General features: G+C 35.2%; 1 protein-coding gene across 3 annotated transcripts; it reads right to left on the bottom strand.

Annotated features, from left to right (window-relative positions):
• Positions 1–2,354: 2,354 nt before the first annotated feature.
• Positions 2,355–11,871, bottom strand: LOC108486503 (probable alpha-mannosidase At5g13980). 3 transcript variants are annotated; one of them, XM_017790590.2, is made up of 29 exons: positions 10,408–11,871; positions 10,211–10,294; positions 10,022–10,110; positions 9,732–9,906; positions 9,453–9,572; positions 9,268–9,351; positions 9,104–9,175; positions 8,719–8,832; positions 8,176–8,276; positions 7,987–8,080; positions 7,268–7,435; positions 7,088–7,177; positions 6,855–6,920; positions 6,686–6,742; positions 5,949–6,168; positions 5,688–5,827; positions 5,528–5,587; positions 5,361–5,420; positions 5,207–5,275; positions 4,945–4,992; positions 4,744–4,863; positions 4,564–4,629; positions 4,278–4,390; positions 4,060–4,144; positions 3,857–3,967; positions 3,677–3,772; positions 3,389–3,436; positions 3,228–3,296; positions 2,355–2,897 (listed from the first exon to the last, which is right to left on the bottom strand). In XM_017790590.2, the coding sequence occupies exons 1-29, from the start codon at positions 10,609–10,611 to the stop codon at positions 2,700–2,702; spliced, it is 3,021 nt and encodes a 1,006-aa protein (XP_017646079.1). In that variant the 5' UTR covers positions 10,612–11,871; the 3' UTR covers positions 2,355–2,699. The 3 variants fall into 3 exon arrangements, with proteins under 3 accessions (XP_017646079.1, XP_017646080.1, XP_052883373.1); XM_017790591.2 differs by having other exon boundaries at positions 5,688–5,824; XM_053027413.1 differs by lacking the exon at positions 8,719–8,832.
• Positions 11,872–13,287: the final 1,416 nt, after the last annotated feature.

Below are 13,287 nucleotides of genomic sequence, written 5' to 3'. Positions count from 1 at the left end.
AAGTGTGTTACCCTCATAGGATATCCTTAATCTCTCTAGGATAAATTCGTTCTCCCAATATGATCCTATTTTATCTCATGGTAACCATTACATTTTCCTTCATAAAAAGTCAATTACTACTATCAAATAGTAATAAAGTCATTCATCACAAAAATGAACGACCCATGGCTATGTTTACTTTTCATCAACTATGTAATGCCAATGAGAGGATATCATTTATTCATATCTCAGGATATGAATTCCACTGTAGTAAATGATGCTACATACTGCAGAAGTGGTATACCTAATGCGCCAGCTTTTGGTTCCTTATCTATTTGAACTAGACCTTTTACTTACATCAAAGTATATAAGTCACGCAAACATAGTCCGTCGTCCATTCAAGATTAAGGTACGTCACACTTTGAACGTCACAAGTGAATAAATTCATAAACATATTCAGGATCTATCCTAATTAGGTCTAGTCCGATATACTGTCAGTCTAGTCAGTCACATCTATGTCTTTATCTTGTGAGAGTCATCTGCTCTGATGCCCAAGATAAGGCATCTCCCCAACTGGACTTGATAGACGATATGTTAGTCTTTTAATCTGTTTGCTCATTTTCAATTAGACTAAGGACATGTTTAGGTTCATTTACTAATATAAGTTATTTTTTCGTATTACAATCCGACCACGTAATACCACTTAATATTAGTTTAAACATTAAACAACCAGTGAGCCAATATTTTCTTCTATTATGTTTTGCATGCAACCATATAAGGACATTATACAAAATATATTAATGTAATTCATAAATTATTTTATTAACCAATCTATTCGAAAAAAATACAAGATTACAAATAAATATGCTACACATAGGACACTAGATCTAACATGCTGCGACGAGGCCAAGTTAGTATGAGACGTCATGACGTCAAATCCAAACTTCAAAAATATTACAAATTAGTCCTAGTTCAAATTCAAGTTAGTTGTAGAGTTTTCGTAAGCTCGTATAAGACTTGGAAATGAATAATTATAATTTATATAACTATTTTACTTATATTTGAATGTTTAATTTTGTAATCGAACTATGATTTGATCGTAGTTGTTCGGCAACGAATGTGACACATTGTAACTCAGACCCAATGATAGGGTCGGGTTTGGGGTGTTACAATTTTTGCCCAACCCCTCTCACTTTTCGGGCGAGCCTTTGGGCCTAGGCAGGTGGCTCGGCCCACGTCTAGTCATGTCTTGAGACATGTCTCCCCTATTTCACTATTTTTGCTTCAAAGTTTGATGTCTCTAGACAATGGAACCATGTCTCAAGACACTAACTCCTATGCCTCGAGAAAAAGTCTCATGTCTCAATACCCTTGGTTGAAAGACCACTAATTTAGCTTCAATGTTTTATATCTTGAGACAAAACCACTACATCTCAAAACTTGGCACACTATGTCTCGAGATCTCTGCTCAAAAATACATGAAATGCTAGAAAAATGTTCCTAAAGGAATCAATGTTGATAAGCTAATCATCTTGCTAATTAAGACTAATTGCTAGACGTTCTTGTATTTCCTGGCTTGCTTTTATGGAGAGCATGCCTACTAAAGATAGGCAAAGTAGCTGGGGGACGGATGTTAATGGTGGCTGCAAATTTTGTGATAACCAAGAAACAAGGGATCATTTGTTCTTGGAGTGACCCTACTCTAGGAAGATATGAAAGGATTAAATTTTAAGAGAAGGTAGAAATTGTAGGCAATTCAGGGATCAGAGGAGGATTAAATTGCAGTTGCTAAAGATGATAAAAGACTATTTGAGAATTAAAGAGGTAAGTGCTAAATTCAATAGGAATGAGACCGTAAATAAGCAATTGTGTATAAATTGGGGTATTAGTTATAGATATAAAGGAGGGTATTTTTTGTATTGATCATACCACTGTTGTAACTTTGATCTTTGTAGCAGTATACCACTTTTTTGGTTATAATATAATCACAAAGCTTATCCAAACATATATATTCACTTCGCGAGATTAAATAGCAGGAATCGATGACTGACGATGTGTATAACAATGATTTGCTATTGATGGTAGAGTTGTACCAATTCTTTTATTAATTAATTAATAATTTATCATTTTTTTCAAACTCAATCCAAATTATATTGAAAGACTTTAATTCTAATATGATTTTAGCTTAAGATTAAAAAGCCTTTTAAAAAAATAAAAAATTAATTCAACAATTGCACTAAATTTACAGTTAATTAGATCTCCACTATTAACTAAAAAATTCAATTACGGTTTTCATCTTTGATCACGTTAATTATTAAAATCAATTGAAAAATAAATCAATTCACAATTAATTAAGTCTCTCTTAAAATAGCATATTATTTTATGCATTGTCAAATAAATTTGTTTCATTCATTCAACCAAATCTTTAGATTTATATGTTTGTCGTTTGATTTTTAGAGCCGGATGACAAAAAAACTGAAAATAATGAATGAAGCCAATAACAAGCATATCAAATACAAAAGAAACAGTGATTTATTTAATGTTACAACAGACTGGCAGTTTGCTTGAGGGACCTGAACTAAAGGAATTGGCAGAAAAATACAGTCAAGGGAATTTCATGCAAATCTTATTGCCAAACTCTCTCGCCTCCAAGGATGAAACCAGTAGCATTTTATTTGATCATTCTTCAGGAACAATGAACGTAACTTATTTGTTGTCTTCTAATTGAAGTCAATGACAAAGGTTCTGATTTCCATCGGAGCAAGTTCAACCACCAATGCAGCCGGATCAACCGGTCCACCTCTCACTACTTTTGGCACTTCTTCGGGGGAGCCTTTGACTTTCCACACCAGCCTCTTCTTTTCCATTTCGACTCTTCCTTGGTTAGCAGATAAGCTCATTTCTGTTACTTTATTTATCTGAACATAAGAAATTAAAATGATGTAAATTGGTCAATAACGAACACAAGATGAAGAGTTTTCATGCACCGGAATGACGCTTTTATGTCTATTACCGGTTCTTCCTCTCGACTTATGACCAATTATTCAGATAGATGCACATAATCTATCAAAACAATACTTAGTAATATGTCCCAAAAAATTGCCACAATAAGCTGTTGATACACTTCTTGATATTGGAACCAATGAGGGACAGTTATAATAAGGTTTACAAGTCAACTTTTAATGCAATTGAAGGCAAAGAGGACAGATTTTGAGAGAGTTTGATTGGCAGACTTTGCATTGCTTTACCTTCTTATGTGCAAATACTTTTTTAAGCTGTACACTTGCCATAACTGAGAGATCCTTGTCCTCCCCAACCTTGCAGTTTGAAGAACAAACAAAATCAAAGGTTAGGGAAAGAAAGGAAATGGTTGAATTCTATAGCTGATACATCAAAACAAATTATCAACCTCGTATAAGTGTGCCAGCCGAAGAAGAACTTGCCCGTTGTCCAATTCCTGCAGATTCAAAGAAATATGGTAAAGCATGAAATAAACTTTTCCAAGTCATGGTAAGGAGGAGATACATTGATGTAGTACAAATAGGATTGAAACAATCTTATTCAATCACATATCCGTTGCATTAGGCAGAGTTTGACACCAAGGACTGAACTGCAGTCCATGGTATCTTCTATAAGCTTTTCTTTCTCCTTTCATGTTGGGGGGAATTGGTCATTGAACAAGACAAGAGATATGTACCTGGAGGGTTATCATTGCTACATTATCTGGTAAAACATAGGACGGATCCATCCCAGAAAAGGATGAGACATGGGAATTAGTCCATCCATCTCCTTCCTGCAAAATGTTAAACCAGACATTCATTAGACTTGGGCTGATGTAGAATATGCAAAACAAAATTATTCAGCTTACTGCTTTCACCTGCTGAGTAAAGGCTAAGAGAAATGGAGAATATATCTCCTGACCAAATGATCGACGCCACTTAGCTGCCTCTCCCAGAGGATCGATTCTGAGGTAATATTTCCCAACGATCTATTGAAACTAGATCTGTTAGCAAAGATCTATGCAAAGTACTACAGTCTTTCTGCAAAGTAAGATCAAATATATAACCAACATGTGCTTACAGTTAGTCCACTGCACTTATTTTGAACACAGACTGTTTCATTTAGGGCTTCTGCAACACCTCTACCATCATCATGAAGCAACCTCCTGTACGAAGAAAGTAGGACCAAATTTTAGAGTTGTATGAAATGAATGGTTAACTTATCGGTGTATCTATTGACGAAATTCATATGGAAAGGTAATATATAAACGAACAAGCAATGATAGGGAAGAGATTAACCTATGGAGCATTAGTTCCAATTCACCATCCTTAATGCTGGCTCCACCCACGGATCGATCTACTAAGACTGAAAGCTCCTTATCGTCATCTTTAACATACATCCCAAGATTAATCTGAAATGAAAGCAAAAAAAAAAAAAAAAAACTTTTTTTTGGCAGAGCCTTAAAGACCAATCAATCAAAGGGAAGATCGCAAAATTTTTCTTTTTTTCTATAGTGAAATGTTCGTAAAATTTGTCGGAAGGCACTAGTATATGAAGAGGTTTAGAGCAGTTATGAAACCATACAGGGTAATAGTTTCCTGCAACAGGCTGATTCACGTCCAGGTTCCAATCTTTTCGATAGTTTCGAATCTGCAAAATAATAATTCCAATAAGGATATGTACAAGCACATTGCCAATATCGAATATTGCAGTCATACATACTCCACCAACATTCTAAGATATCAAGATAAGCAGGCAACAAACCCTTTCAAGGAAATCACGACCACTGGAATCTGTATAGAATGTTTTGCTGGTTTTCATATGCGTTAAAATCTTAGTCACAACTTCTTTTCCAATTCCATCACTGATCGGAATAGGACCAACCTAAAATTAAGAACAAGTCTGTTATCCAGCCAGACAGCTATTTCACAGTAAATACATCTACATGCATACTCGAATACTTACAATGAACTCAAATTCTGCATGCTCCTTTCCCTTGTACACTCTTGTGATCTGTTTATGCACACAGTGATGTTAGTTACCAGACGAACAGGGATTTAACAAAAACTGCTACTTTTCAAGTTTAGAGAGAATGAAAGAGAATATTCATCTGAAAATGTAGCAGAAAATATCAGATTGGAGGTAATTGAAGACATCTACATGAACCAACATGCATTTGCATGCGATTCTAGTATTTGATTCAAAGGTCACTTGTTGAGGAAATAACCTGATATATCCATGAATTGATTCTCTGGTGTACTTCATCCAAAATAGGTCCCCGTAAAACAGTCAAAGCCTGAAAATTTTACCATCTCATGAAGTTTAAACCAGTTGCTGTTCAAAAGTAGAATTCTAAATGAGTATGCTTCAAAAATAGGTACCTGGTGATCAGGTTTCAATGAATTCGTGCCATTTGGTAGAAAGATGTATGCTCCAGAGGCCTTCAATAAGTTATATCAAAATAGTTATGTAAAAAAAATTTACATATATAATCAAATAGCAGAATTGTAAAGAAAAGTAGAGGCTTTCATAAAAGGTATATTATCACCTGTTTTATGTCAGTTGCTCCGGTATAAAAGCTATATGATTGCCTTACAGTTTCTTTCACCTTCAATTTCATACAATAGGAAATTAAATGTAAGAAATCCATATTAAGTAAATAGATTTAGCGAAATGCATAAATGGAAACCAAGAACCATATATCGTACCTTAGTTCTGCTATTAATGTAGCCAATGAGTTTTCGTTGCTTAGCAGAGAACACAAGTTTCAGGTCGCCTGGCCCTACTTCGATTACATCTTTTTGTTTTTCTTTAGAACTGTACACTACTTGGTTCTTTGAAGGAGCTGCTGTGGCAGTTTTGTGAAACAAGGCCAACCAAATATACATTTTATGTCAAAAGAAAGTTAATACGAAATCTCATTGTCTTGTGTATTATTATTTTCGGAGAATAGCAATGATATATGGAACCTTTTTGTTTTCCGCTTGAGATGAAGTAAGTATTTAACCCGAGAGGAGGTGCAGAAGCTGAAAATGCAAGCCAATACTTTGGGGTAACACTTGGGAATTTACCCAAATATGCCATGGAATAGTAATTTCTTATGGCCAAAGAAGCATTTAGCAGAGGTACAAGCTGCGATTCGATTTCATTTCCTCTATGATCCTTAACGATGACATTCCCATCAATAACCTGCAACAGGTAATGATGCAAAATCATTACGTAAGCATAAGGACAACACAAAATGAATAGAAGGTCCTTTGTCTTCTATAAAGATCGAAAATTAGAGTTTAGACTCTCATCCTTCTCGTACAAGACATCCCAATATGGGACTGCAGAGACAAAATAACAATGAGAGGAGCCAGTGAACTGTGCTTATGAAGCTATACATGACTGTGGAATTCATTTCAGACCTTGCCCGGCCATATTTCCAAAGTTTGCACAACAGAGGATATATGAGTTTCTTTATTGTCGAAACATAAGTCCTCTCATGAGTAGGAACCCACGCATGAATGTCAATCACTCAGTTGTATATATGTATCAGTTGATAAATTTGTAGTTTCAGACACATGCAAGAAAAGAACTATTAGCAAACGAGTGGCTGTTTATTTTGTTTTCTGTATAAGAGTGAAGTGGGATTGTGGATGTATGTGCAACATCACAGGAACTAAAGTGAAGGTCATAAAATTATGAAAAGTACATTACTCACCGGGATTCGTATAATGTCCTCCCTTTTCCATCCCAAAGGATTGTATACAACAACCACCTGAGAAAAGAGCACAACAATAGAGAATAATATAGGTGGAGTTAGATTCATCTTTTCATAATCAATGGAAAATTATAGTAAGATGAAATTGTGAAACTCTAGTCTCTTTTACCAGATTTTTGCCGTTTGACAGATCAACCTCTGACAAAGGACAATAACTTATATTCAGAAGCAAGCACTGAAAAGGGTAAATTCAAAATCAATATAGGAACTTCCAGGAAAATACATATAATCAATTATAGAATTCTACTACAATAGCATTGAAATATGCTTCATGAACCTCTGAATAGATTAACTATTCTTAGACATTTGAAACCAAAGATCAGAGTTTAGTCATGCTATTGCCTGCTGAAACATGGTCACTTTGTTCCCACTGTCTGTCTTTGAAGAGGACCTTGTTATAGAGGCAAGCGATGTTTCGACCACCTTTGCAGCCTGCATGAACCATTTTGACACGAGAATCGGAAAAACCTCGAGTCTTTGAAGTATTAATTAATTGTATGACAAATGATGTCTAAACTTTACCTCCTCATAGCCAATGGATAGTCTTTTCGCATAGTCATTAGCCACGTGCTGCTTTGAAGTGCCACTGACTGCATCATGATGTTGAGCAAGTGCCAAAGCATCGGCTAAATAGTCAGTGTTTGGTCCAGCTTTACTTCTTCCCTTAAGGAATTCTAACTGTCTTGCTGCCTGTTGTTTATGTATAGGAAACTGTTACTATTTGTGGGCAAGAAAAAGAAGTCAAAGAGGAAAACAAAAAGAACAGCAAAAAAGACGAATAAGTTCGTTAGTAATATTCTTAATTAGAATAATTTATTTAGCAAATATTTATAGAAATTAGAAGTTATTAATTTTAGTTTCATTAAATATAATTACTTATTTTACAAGAATAAAAAATACGAAACCTCTACTTAAGGAGACAATTCTTAGTAATAAAATAAGATGAAAATTATTTCAATTTATAGAGAATACTCTTATCTCCTCAGGATCCAAGATTAAGAACTCTTTTCGTTGAGTTTTAAGGTTAGAATCTCCCTTCAACGAGTTCTATATATTAATCATAGGTCATTCAAGTGGTAGAAAATGCAACGAAGGAAAGGCTTTCTCAGCCGAAGGGGACTTCCCTGTGAATTGTCTGGTGACTCGATCCATAACTCAGGACCATAGCAAAAACCAAGTTAAAAATACATCACAAGATATATATGACATGTTATACTAGTTAAATATGATATACATCTTACCAAATAGTAGCCACTCATTGTCCTAACATAACCTTTGAGTGCAGGCCGGCTTGTAAAATATCCAGTCCAGTAGGCATTTATACGGTCTGCATATCTGATAATAGCATGCATCAGTTCTGAATGTTGGCTACATAACCAAAGCAAAACCTCATACATAGACAAGTTTTTAAATTCAGAAATTAAACTCACGGAAAGTAGTCATCAGTCTTCAGTGGCCAAGCTTCATTTGTAGCATATTTTGCATCAGTATATATCGATGGGGTAGAATATAGGGCATTCACACGTCCATCCTAAAAGCATTACAATCAGCAGCGTATTAGTAAGGAACAAAGAAAAAGCACTGACATATCGATGTTAAACTGAGGCTTATTCCCATAAGATAAGCAGAACCAAAACCATGCACGTAAGGCATGGGAATTCATGATTCTATCTGATGAAACAAGAAATGACAAGTCAGATCGATCCTTGTTAATCGGATTATTCTTTTTTCTGGGAGTTGAGGTCTGAGGGTGTCAATCCAGACAAAACAGCATTCATAGTTCTCAGTTTCAGTTACAAGGAAGTTTATCTAGTGTATTTTCATGTTGGTGTATGCGAAATCATGTGTATTCGTGTAAACTGCGGCATAACTAGTCAATTTAAATGGCTGCAAGAAAGCCAAGTCGACAGGGCAGAAAAAGCTGGAGACAACAAGCATAAACAAGCATAGGAAAGGTCTTGGAGAACGCTAACTTGATTAACATAATGAATGAACTTGTCCATTTGCCGGAACCATGTGTGTGCATATTGATACTTGAAATCTGTTCCCATAGTCCACATCACATGATTTGTTCGAGTTATGTTAGCCTGACAATGACAAGAAACTTTAGGTAAAGTGTCGACCTTTTCTAATACAAGTAAAGGCAGCAGCGCTGAAAAGAAATTGCAGAAGTCCATCATAATTAAGATCTTGCTTCTAAAATATCAATAACTTTGCATCTTCATAAACCGAGACTGGTAATAACAGATATTTCAGAGGGGAGGACATCCAAATGATGCTGAATCTGCAGCAAAAGTCATAAAGGCATGCCATGCCAGTGTGATTCAAATAGATATGAACTCATATGAGGCATCTTACCTGAGACAATGCTGCTGCTACAAACTCATTCACACGCTGGGGAACATTGTAGTCAAACAGCTCCATGTTATCCTTCAAAGTGAAAGACAATAACATAAAATCTCATTTTGTGCAAACATATGAAGCAAAGAGCTCATGAGTAATGTATATAGCAAAGAACTTACCTGGACAATAGGTGAATCATCATTAACTTCATAGTAGAAATTACTTGGAGGCTCATAATTCTCAGGGAATGCACCAGCAAATATCTAAAGAGAAGTAAATGAATCACTTAAGAGAACTTAAGAAGATAGAACATAACCATCTCACTGATCCTCAACACCTGAACCTAATTTCACCATCTACCCACCTGTGATGATGAGCCAAGACTCTTGGATCCCCGCCAAACAACTTCAAGGCTCTTCTCATCTTTCCTTTTAGCTCTGTCTTGGTAATCAATTCGTGCGAAGAAAAGGGAATCAAATCCAACCTTAGCAGTAAACAAAAGCTTACTTAGCAGATTGTTGGATACAGGATGGAGGGAAAGCTTACATCAACTAACAAAATATTGTGTAGCTTAGATGGACCTAAATAGTTTCAATCGGAAAGTGCTTAACAGTCTGAGTGACCACAAGATCAAAAGCCGTACCTCTGCGCTCAACAAGTAAGCTTGCACTGCAGAATGTCCAAAGGGATCAATTTGCCAACCAATCCTTGGGGTGATATTAAATTCTCGTTTGATAAATCGATGGCCGAGAGTTGTTTGATCGATCATGTCGATGTAATGTGGGGCAGCTTCATCATGCATACACATGCCTCCATTTCTGCAAGTCAAATCATCAAATGCCCCACAAAACTTCAATGGCATGATCCCACAATTTCCCCCATAAGTCAAAAAAAAAAAAAATTCAAGCAAATTTGAGTTTATTGATCCTTTACATTAACTCTAGTTGACCAGAGTTGATAAGCCGCTTTACTGTCTCTTGAACTGTCTCACTCTGATCTCTCCACCATCTCTGGAAAAATGCCTGTAATATCAAACAAAAACCAAATAATTTCCGTCATTTTCAATTTCCATATACAATTCATATAGGGTTTCGAGAAATTTAAGAAACAAAAAGTAGTTGCCTGTTCAACGTAAATGAACTTCCTGTTCTTGTCAGCTAATAATGCCGGCACAATAGAATCCAGGACATTCTGGACACAAGCTCCCTGCAAAGATTATCAATCAAAAAGGAAAAGGAAAATCAAAAGTTGCTCAAGAAATCCCAAAAAGAAAATCTAAAAAAATAAAAAATAAAAACTGGGGAAATATGAAAAAAGACCTGAATGGAATTATTGGAGCCGACATAGTACTGATCAACAGTTTTCAACCAACCAACATCATCATGCGTATGAGCAACCAAATGAACATTGAGTTTCCCGGGAACTATCTTCGACGTAGTATTGTAAATAATGTACTTAGGTTCAACGCACCAAATGCTCATCAACGTGACCAAAATCAAAATCCACGCCCCATGAACAGCCATGGTTATCCTGGACGATTAACTCAGCTCAGAGAGCAAAGAAAAGTGAAAAGTCTGTGCTCTATAAATGAAAACGAAGCTGCATTTAACGATCAAGCGAGGATTTCAAAGAACAATGGTGTCAACCGATCAGTTCTTTGTTGTTTAATTATTTGTTTAGTAGTGAAAGGTGAGTGAATACATCAAGACAGGTCGCTTTCAATAGTATATAAAATATTACGAAATTACAGTAATTTAAAGAAACTTTTCTTGAATGAGACAAAGAACTGTCCTTGAAGTGTTTGTTTGAGCTTATCTTATACTCTCGACTCGAACTTTAACAATGAATCGGCGATGCTTTGTTTTTTTCGTAAGTAACAAACACGCCCTTAAATCAATATGGAACCCACAGAAATCAAGGGGAATCAGCTCGTATCCTCCAAAGATAAAAAGAAAATCCAGCAAAATCTTCATCCACTGCCTTTTCATTAGACACGTAGACGAACCTCCCCCTCACCGGCCGGACCAAGAAATCGAGGAAAGCAGGGGACAACAAATGTAAAACATAAACAGTTCAGTTCTTCTCACATTTACATTCCCTTCTTCTCCAACTTCAGATTCCCTCTAAAATTCGCCAACAAACACTGAACGATGCCTTTCAAATCCACCGCTGCCTCTGCCTACCGGCATTTCCTCCATCATTGATCTACTAGGGGAGGTTAAGAAGATGGCGGCGACAAAGTTTAAGAATTCCGGTTTCAAGAGCTTGATATTAGGCTAGTGCAATCGTAGACCGTCGAAAAGTGATGAAAATATTGACTGATGATGGTGCACAACTGAAAAAATGTGCACTGTTTTGAGTGTTGAACCGGCTGTCTCGCGATTCCCTTAGCGAAATAAGGGGCGGTTGTTTCCGCTGCCTTGGTGGCTGAGGCTTAGAAGCAGAGCAGTTAGATATTCCTCTTTTATTAACTGTCATAATCGTTTTTCTTCTATTTAAAATCCACATGGGTTCTTTAGTGATCGTCCCATCTTCATCCACTGAAGTTAACTGCAGCTAAGTTGGTCTATTACCAACATGTTTAACTGAGAAACATGGAATGTGGCAAGGATCTTCGAGTCCAGAGGCAGCTATAGTTGATAGTTCAACTTACCCACTTGCCAATCACTTGATATGGTTCAAAGTATTTAGCAGCTAACTTTAAGCATTTACGGCGCACCATAGAAGATTGTCTAGAAGGCGGTGTATATACCCGTTTTAGGTTATTAACATTTGTCATTAATGAAGGCAGAAATCTTTTGGCTGGGGATGGAAATTTATCATGTTGGAAATTAAATTATATATTTTTATTTTAATAGTTTATATTTTTATAATTTTTAAAGAATTAAATTAAATTTTTATTATTTTGGGAAGTTTAAGTATAATTTTGTTATTATTAATTTAAATTTTAATTATACGTAGCTTAAATAAAAAAAATCATTCATAGTGACAAGAGTTCCTGCAAAAAATTTCTCCATGTTGGAAGTATTTAAAGTTAAGCTCAAAATATAGATAAAATAATATTTGTAGAGCATAGTTTGAAAGTTCACATAAGCATATTATTAAAAAGTTTACTTCTTAACCATCTCTGGAGTACAAGTATTTCCTTCATCTTTATTGATTAAATTACGCACTTGCATTCTCTGTACCAAAATAAGTTACATAAATATAACTTCCACAAAATTATTATTATACAAATTAATTTTTTTTCCCATTACTTACTACTTGCAACAGGATCACAATTTCTTTCACTTTCATTGCCCATCGTCCATAATATGTTCTTGTGAATTAACTCACTCTCTCCCACTTTTATAAAATATGTTACTTTTCTAAATTCCTTTAATCAAATTTTCACAAATTACTTTAATCAAAATTTTTTTAAATGAATTAATTTTTTTACAAAAGTTTTTGAGTACTCAAAGTCCTTTAAAATATTTCTAAGTTTAATGTATGGAGACACATGTGCTTCGAATATAAAATTATTCAAGGGAAACATTGTCTCAAAATAATTGGGGTCTTGTCTTGAGAAAGACCAACATCAAAGTTAAAGGCGTGCTTCAGGGGAGCATTATCTCAAGACAAAAACCTATTTATCTCGAGACAAGAAAACATCAAAGCTATGAGTTGTTTTAGGGAAGCCCTGTCTCAAGGCAATCATGTAATTGTCTCAAGACATATCCCCAAATGTCTCGAGACATATCTGTTGTGTCTCAAGATGATATGCTCCAAAGATCATATTTTGTTGTGTCTTGAAACATACATTAAATGCACAAAATAAATACTCTTAATGGTTAGAAACTCCCTCGAGTGGCTCCAAATGTCCAAAAATCAATAAAAAGGTATAAATATGATTAAAGGACACTCACATGAAGACAAGAAATAAACTTACAGAGATCAAGAGCAAAAATCAAATAATATCGATTTGTTATTCTTATTTTCACTTGTACGCACTTGTGGGTTCATTTGTAATCCATTCTTTCAAGTGTTGTCTTATAGTGACAATTCATTTTTGTGAAGGTTTTCTTAAGGTTTTAGGTAGAAAACCTTAAGGGGAAATGACTCTATCTTGCCTATTGAAAAGATAGTGATTGTAAATGTTAAACATTGATATTGAAAGTTTCAAATTAATAAATTTGGGAAATACTTAGTTGTGGTAAGCT

The sequence above is a fragment of the Gossypium arboreum genome, chromosome 1, assembly GCF_025698485.1.
Source record: "Gossypium arboreum isolate Shixiya-1 chromosome 1, ASM2569848v2, whole genome shotgun sequence".
NCBI lineage: Eukaryota > Viridiplantae > Streptophyta > Magnoliopsida > Malvales > Malvaceae > Gossypium > Gossypium arboreum.
The sequence above is the reverse complement of the archived record's forward strand: the minus strand, read 5'-3'. Positions and strand labels throughout refer to the sequence as shown.